Here is a 7857-nt window from a genome sequence, read left to right on the forward strand (position 1 = left end):
AATCTGTTCATTTTATTTTCAATCTGTTATTTTTATAACAGCTTTAACTGTTTTTTGAAAATCTGTTATAAGTTATTTTTCTATAAAAAGAATGATAGTTTGAGCTCTACATCTTTGCGTTTTTTATGTGGAATTTGCGGAAGCTTCAATGGATTGTTGGTGGAATAAGGCTCTCCTAGGAGTTGTGTAAGCCTTAGAGGTGCATGAAGAGTAGGAGAGTGAGAGAGGTTCGGCTAACTCTCTTTGTAGGTGAAAGGTTTGAAGATTAGAGACCTAAATCTTAAGAGATTTTAGGCAAGGGAGTAAGAATGACACATTTTGGCAACATTTCATTACTCAAATTAATCTTATGAAAACATGAGGTAGGCTCCTCCTTATTTAGCCTTGGAGGATCGGAAATGAAGAGGTAATGGAAATGAAATGCTAGCCAAATGACATGTAAATGTGGCACCTAGGAAGTCACATCGTAAGCGTGAACCAAGTGTGACCTTTGGTGCGTCTAAGCCTAACATGACTGGCCTAAGTTAGCTTAGTAGCTTCTAGAAACCGTAAGCTAACTTAGTAGCTTCTAGAAACCGTAAGCTAACTTAGGTTGGTTTTTAGAAACCTACATTTATCCTAATTACAATTTAAACAATTTTACAAAAGGAAAATCTATACTATTTTGACAAGAATTTAAAGACTATGCTACGCTTGATTTTGGACTTCTTGGAACATGTAAAGGTAGGTTTCTCTGCCATCAGTGGCAGTGTCCCAATCCTCATCAAGCCTCTTGGTCATTGCCCTTGTAGTTGGCCCTATATGTCTTTGTGTATGACCTTCCTTTGAAGTGATGCTTGGCCCTCTTCCATCATCTCCTCCCTCTTGGAAAGGATTTGTCCTCAAATCCAAATCGTCCTCTTCTTCATTGGTACCTACAAATGGAGATAAATCAATTACATTAAAGGTATCATGTACTCCATATTCAATAGGTAAATCCAATTTGTAAGCATTATTATTGACTTTCTTGGGGACTTGGAAGGGTCCATCACCACGGGGGCTAAGTTTGGACTTTATCTTAGTAGGAAATCTATCCTTTCTAAGATGAAACCAAACTAAGTCTCCCTCCTCAAAAATTACTTCTCTCTTCCCTTTATTGTTGTATTTGGCATACTTCTCATTTTGTTGTTGTATTTGTATTTTAACCTTCTCATGTAATTTTTTAACAAACTCGGCTTTGATAACTCCTTCCTTATGCACAAATTCTTGTGGATTAGGAAGAGGTAACAAATCCAAAGGAGTGAGAGGGTTAAATCCATATACAACTTCAAAACGAGAAGCATTAATAGTTTTGTGACACTACAACAAATATTACTTTAGACAACACTGTAAAACCGTGGTCTAAAGCATTAAAACTGTGGCCTAAAGTTTAGGCAACGGTTTTTTGGCCGTGGTCTAGGTGAGCGTGGCCGTTGGTAATAGGCCATGACTTTTATAAAGACAACAAATTTAAAACCGTTGCCTAAAATCTTGATAACAGCCACAATTTTAAAAGCGTTGCTTAAAGTATTGACAAAAATAACAATAAATTTTTTTTAATTTTAGAAGAATTACACATATAAAAGGTCAAGATAACAAGAATAAATATTGAAAGATAATGTTTATTGAAATGGAATTTACTAAACTAGAAATCTCACATATTTCACATATTTCAATAGATGTGTTCCATATACATAATAAAAAAATTTGTCTTTGAGTATAATGATAACGTCTTCAAAAGTTAAAACTACAAACTTAATTAAAAAAACATAGTCTATTGTTTCTTTATTACATATCAATAAGTTCATTCCTCTTCATTGTCTTTGTAGTCTTCATTGCCTTCAAGCTACAAAAAAATACATAAATATATACTAATTAAAATCTAATTCAAACAAAATAATTATAACTACCAAAATATAATTGTATAAATAATCAATAACATGTCCTAATCAAATCCATTCAACTTTGATGTAACCTAAAGTCTGAATATTATAATTAATCAACAATGTAACCTCTTCTTTTTTTGGATAAGGAAGAAACGTTTGGCCCAATCTCCACAGTGGATCTTTCTGGAGTTGCCACGGGTGCTTCCTGTAAACATCCCAAACCATTAAAAACTCAATATGCATACACATAAATGCATTTTTTTTTAAAATAAAATCAACTTCAAAATTATCTAAATCCATATTTTCTATAAAAATAATTTGGATTTTATAAATCCAAATCCAAATATTTTGATTGGATTTTAAATCTTATTAACAAATAAAGTATAATTGTTTTTTTTCTGATTTAATTAATTATTTATACATGAAACCAGTGTTTCCTTATTTAACATATTTTTTACATGCAGCCAGTGTCTCCTTATTTAATATATTATTATGTTTAGAGAGTGCGAAAGTAAATGTTAAACAAAAGATGTATATAGAATGAGTGGGCATTGGGAAGAGACATAATTGGAGTTGAATAAATTACTGTATTGCTTGGTGCGAAGAAACAAAATCTTGGGGATGGTGGAGAAAAAGTAAAGTTGGTCCACCTTAATTACTTTTTATTCAATTTTATCATATTATTAACACAACATTTAATGAAAAACTGATAATTTAAGATCCACTTCACTATCAATCAAAGACCTAAAATTGTATAGAATCTGTAACGCCTGAATTAATTACAACTATTATCATATTAGTGAAATAAACACTACCTATAATATAGGTATATTATAATTGTATCACTTATAAGTATATACATACAACACTATAAGGAAGTACCTGTTTTCAAAACATTTTACATCACCAAAGTCTAACAAAATAAAATAAATAAATTATCTTGAAGCTTCTTGGTTAAATACATGCTCTTATATTAACTACAATTAGCACAACACATAAATAAGGGTGAACTAATGGATATTAAAGAAAAACAGAATTTTGTCAAATTCCAACAATAATAATGTCAAATTTCAACTTGCATTATGACTTACAAATAAAGTTTAACCTGATGTTACACTTCACTGTCATTATGATATCGACCATATATTCTTGGGGTATATTTGAGATTAGTTTTTTCACTGAATTCTAAATAAATCGTATAACAGAATTTTGCACTCCTGGGGTAGAAAACTGCTAATGTTCTGCTTACATTCAACAACCCTATATTTTTAATTATATTATAAAACTGTATTTAATATCAATTATTTTAAGGAAATTAGAAGGTTATAGGAGTCGATATTTGAATCAGTTTTGTATCAGTATTGTGCGCATATACATGTATACAATGTATATGTACTTGGAGGAAGTAAACAGATTATTCCCACGACCAGCTATCTTTTTTCTTCTCCATTCTCTGTTTCAGAGCATTAGCATATGCCTATATGTTTTAGATTTTGCTATGTGGTTTCAGCAAATACAATTATGCAGCATTGCATACAAGCAGACACACTTACAATACAATGCTTCAAAAGTGGAGTTTTCTACATGTAACATTTTTTAAATAAATAAATAAAAACATAATAAATGTAATAGGTTTGAACCTGAATGGATTTGGAATTGAAGTTTCACCTCCCAAATTGCATTTTCTTGTAGAAGTTGCACCTACAAACATATACATATAAGTATCAGTTAAAGACAAAATTTAACCAAAATCCAAGTTGTAGTTTAACCGATTGTAGCAATTTATTTGCTGAACCTTGTAGTTTCTTTTCCAATTGTTTTGTGTACATGCAGAGCGTAAATGATGTGTTGGTTGGTGCAAATTTCTTTGGCATTCAACTGTACATGAAGGCAAAGAATCACAAATGAGGCACGACAAAAAATACAGCACTGGTGCTGCTCAATACCAGGAAAATTAGAGCTTACAAATAAGCTAAGGAGATGCAAACTGATTCTAAGGCACCTTGGGGAACAGATTCCACTTCATGCATGTTCCAATTCCCATTGTAAGTGATAACAATGAATTGAACCCACTTGAGTTTGTGTTAGAAGCCAAGAAAAAAAATCAACAGGCAGGGAAATTCTTTGGCAGTACCAATGACTAGGTGCTTTTACGCTTGTTGAACCAAATCAAAGGACCAGAGATTTGAAATAATGATCATGTTTTGTGTGATTATCTGAATGCATGAACCCTAGTTGCTTTTCTAAGAAATTTTAATGTTATAATATTTTATTTAGTTAAAGTGAGTAATGCAGAGTTGTTTGTATGTTGCAGGCTGCTACAAACTACTTGTACAAGACAATGAACAATGCAAGTTTGAGCATCTCACACATGGTTGGGCCAGCAGAAAAAGTGACTTTGGCTGATTTTAACTGCTATCTGCTTTCTTTCTAAAGGTTTTACCGATTCTGCAGCTCTCAAGAACTGCACCATCACGCCAAAAGACCTACCTCCCCTCTCTATGAGCCTCCCAAACATATTAAGGCTTCTCTTCTAGCTCAGAACATAGTGTGGTACCTAAAAAACCAGAAAAACTATTAAAAAAAACAATTGCAGCACCAAAACAGTGGTGCTCACTACCAGAAACCTACTAAGTGAATGGTCTTTCATGATTAAGACCATATACCTACCGAGCGCAACCTATTATCAACAAGGTTCATGATTGGCACTAACAATTTCATCAAAGGCACAGACAATCAACACTATTTTAACGGTCTTAATATGCAAAATATGCTTAGTATAACAGATTAAAAAAACAGAATTGGCACCCATCCAGAATAGGCATATTGATACATAAATCTAAGACTGAAACTAAGTATGCAAATGGGTAAAACAAAAAGCGAGTCAAAGAAATCACTAACCTTTAGGGTTTCACCGCAAACGACGAACGCTCTACCTCCTCACCACGAAGAACTTCGTTTGGCTCCAGTGGTAACCGATTTCACCGAAACCCTCTACCTCCTCACCACGAAGAACTTCATTTGCCCTAGGGTTTCCAACTCACACCACCCAAGTTTAGAATTTGGGTATTATTACGGCTTTTGGGAAGAAGAAGGCTCGCGAGAGGATTTGGACAGAAGAAGGCGATGGGATTTGGGAAGATGGCGCTCTGGGTCAGAGTGTGTGAAATGTCATACTGAGGTGCGAGACTCGCATCTTTCACTTACGAGAGAGGGAAATACGAAAAGAATTTCCCGCAAAATCAAATTTTGTTTACATTTTATTTTAAATTTTTTTTAAAACTAAAAGACCACGTGTAAATAACTGTGGCCTAAAGTGTTAACGTTTTTAAAACCATGGCCTAAAAGATCAACGGTTTTGGACCCGTGGTTTTTTATAACTTATAAGCCACATTTTTAAAACCGTGGTCTCTACTATGTTTAGGCAACATTTTTATACGCGTGGTCTATTTCAGCGTTGTCTAAAGTAAAAAATGTTATAGTGTGAACTACTCTATTGTAAGCAAACTCAATATGGGGAAGGTACTCATCCCAAGATTTGTGATTACCCTTCATGATTGCCCTAAGCATAGTACCAAGAGATCTATTGACTACTTCGGTTTGGCCATCCGTTTGAGGATGACAAGATGTTGAAAAGTGTAGTCTTATGCCAAGTTTTCCCCAAAGGGTTTTCAAAAAATGGCTTATAAATTTTGGATCTCTATTGGATACTATACTTCTTGGCAAACCATGAAGTCTCACCACTTCTCTAAAGAAGAGTCTAGAAATATTTTGAGCATCATCCACTTTGTGGCAAGGAATAAAATGTGACATTTTACTAAAACGATCCACTACCACAAAGATGGAATCATGACCTCTTGCAGTCCTAGGAAGTCCTAAGATAAAATCCATGCTAATATCTTCCCAAGGAGCATTTGCAATCGGTAAAGGGGTATATAGTCCATGAGGCATTGTTCTAGATTTTGCTTTTAAACATGAAATACATCTAGAACAATGTCTTTGGACATCCTTTCTCATGTGTGGCCAATAAAATTTTCCTTTTAAAAGATCAAGAGTTTTGTCAACTCCAAAATGGCCCATGAGTCCCCCTTCATGTAATTCTTTTACAAGAAGTTTTCTATGTGTACCTTGGGGAATACAAAGTTTGCCTTCTTTAAAAAGATACCCTTCAGTCACATAGTAACCTTCTTGTGCTCTATGTTCACATTTAGCAAAGATAGATGCAAAGTTTTGATCTTCTTGATAAAGTTCTTTTATGTTGTCAAATCCAAGAATTTGAGCACCAAGTTTTGAACATAGCACATGTCTCCTTGAGAGAGCATCCGCCACTATATTTGTGCTTCCTTTCTTGTATTTGATGACATAAGGAAATTGCTCAAGAAATTCCATCCACTTTGCATGCCTTTTATTGAGCTTGTGTTGGCCTTTCAAGTATTTTAAAGATTCATGATCACTATGAATAACAAATTCTTTTGAAACAAGATAGTTTTCCCAAGTCTTTAAGGCCCTTACAAGTGCATAGAGCTCTTTGTCATAGGTGGGATAGTTAAGGGTGGCACTATGAAGTTTTTCACTAAAATAAGAAATTGGATGCCCACCTTGTAACAATACTGCACCTATGCCAACCCCCGATGCAACACATTCTAACTCAAAAGTTTTAGCAAAATTTGGAAGAGATAGAATGGGTGCATTGGTAAGTTGAGATTTTAGCCTTTGAAAGGCTTGTTCATGTTTTTCATTCCAACAAAATGTAATATCTTTCTTTACAAGCTCATTAAGAGGTGAAGCTATGCTTGAAAAATTTGGCACAAAGCGCCTATAGAAGCTAGCTAAACCATGAAAGCTTCTAACATCACTTACATTTTGTGGAGTTGGCCACTCTTGGATGGCTTTGATTTTTTCGGGGTCAACATGTACCCCTTTTTTGTTTACTATAAAGCCTAGAAAAACTATACTATCTACACAAAAAGTACACTTATCACTATTTGCAAACAAACTATTATTCCTAAGTACTAGAAAAACTTCCCTAAGGTGGCTTAGGTGGTCTTCTAGGTTTTTACTATACACTAAGATATCATCAAAATATACTACTACATATTTACCTATACAATCTCTCAAAGCATGATTCATTAGCCTCGTGAATGTACTAGGTGCGTTGGTGAGACCAAAAGGCATCACCAACCATTCATATAGTCCAAACTTGGTCTTAAAAGCGGTTTTCCACTCATCACCCTCCTTGATTCGAATTTGGTGATACCCACTTTTAAGATCAATTTTGGAAAATATAATTGACCCATGTAACTCATCAAGCATGTCATCAAGCCTTAGGATTGGGTGCCTATACTTGATGGTGATGTTGTTGATTGCTCTATAATCACAACACATTCTCCATTTTCCATCCTTTTTGGGCACCAACAAGACAGGTACAGCACAAGGGCTTAGGCTTTTTTGAACCCAACCCTTCTCCAACAAATCTTGAACTTGTGACTCTATCTCCTTTGTTTCCTCGGGGTTAGTTCTATATGCTGGCCTATTTGGTAGGCTTGCCCCCGGAATCAAGTCAATTTGATGTTCTATACCTCTAAAAGGAGGAAGTCCTATGGGTCCCTCTTTAGAGAATATATCATCAAATTCACTTAAAAGATTTTTAACTTGAGGAGGTAGAATCATGGGTGCAAGGTTTGTGGCAGTGCATGCAAGTGTTCCTTTACAAAAGATTAGGCTAGGTTGTTCAACAAGAAGCATATTTCAAAGGTGTTTTCAAAAGGTTTGTCTTGTTGAATAACCTTGTGGGAAGGAACACTCTTCTCCCACGCCTTCTTATCCCTAAGGATTTTCTCTTTTTCTATTTTTGTTTTTTTTTCTCCTCATCCCTCTTATGTTTCATTTGTATTTGATCTTTCACCACTTGAGAGTGTGGTAAAGGATTAAGTACAAACTTTTTTTGCTTATG

General features: G+C 34.5%; 1 protein-coding gene across 6 annotated transcripts; it reads right to left on the reverse strand.

Annotated features, from left to right (window-relative positions):
• Nucleotides 1–1654: 1654 nt before the first annotated feature.
• On the reverse strand, nt 1655–5149 carry LOC137810576 (uncharacterized). Of its 6 annotated transcripts, none has more exons than XM_068611924.1 (6): nt 4806–5149; nt 3870–4461; nt 3700–3782; nt 3573–3605; nt 2031–2109; nt 1655–1864 (listed from the first exon to the last, which is right to left on the reverse strand). In XM_068611924.1, the coding sequence occupies exons 3-6, from the start codon at nt 3776–3778 to the stop codon at nt 1807–1809; spliced, it is 249 nt and encodes an 82-aa protein (XP_068468025.1). In that variant the 5' UTR covers nt 3779–3782; nt 3870–4461; nt 4806–5149; the 3' UTR covers nt 1655–1806. The 6 variants fall into 6 exon arrangements, with proteins under 6 accessions (XP_068468025.1, XP_068468023.1, XP_068468022.1 ...); XM_068611922.1 differs by having other exon boundaries at nt 3545–3605; XM_068611921.1 differs by having other exon boundaries at nt 3545–3605; nt 4274–4461; nt 4806–5126.
• Between the last annotated feature and the right edge of the window lie 2708 nt (nt 5150–7857).

The sequence above is a fragment of the Phaseolus vulgaris genome, chromosome 2 (genome assembly GCF_000499845.2).
Source record: "Phaseolus vulgaris cultivar G19833 chromosome 2, P. vulgaris v2.0, whole genome shotgun sequence".
Lineage (NCBI taxonomy): Eukaryota > Viridiplantae > Streptophyta > Magnoliopsida > Fabales > Fabaceae > Phaseolus > Phaseolus vulgaris.

Bases quoted from the DNA above. Each gene is read 5' to 3' on its own strand.
- LOC137810576 (XM_068611920.1), bottom strand. From the start codon at position 4,422: ATGTTTGGGAGGCTCATAGAGAGGGGAGGTAGGTCTTTTGGCGTGATG. The intron at 3,606-4,273 runs GTGAGATGCTCA...ATATGTTTGTAG, and splicing joins TTCTGCTGGCCCAACCATGT to GTGCAACTTCTACAAGAAAA. The intron at 2,110-3,572 runs GTGAAACTTCAA...GGATGTTTACAG, and splicing joins AAGAAAATGCAATTTGGGAG to GAAGCACCCGTGGCAACTCC.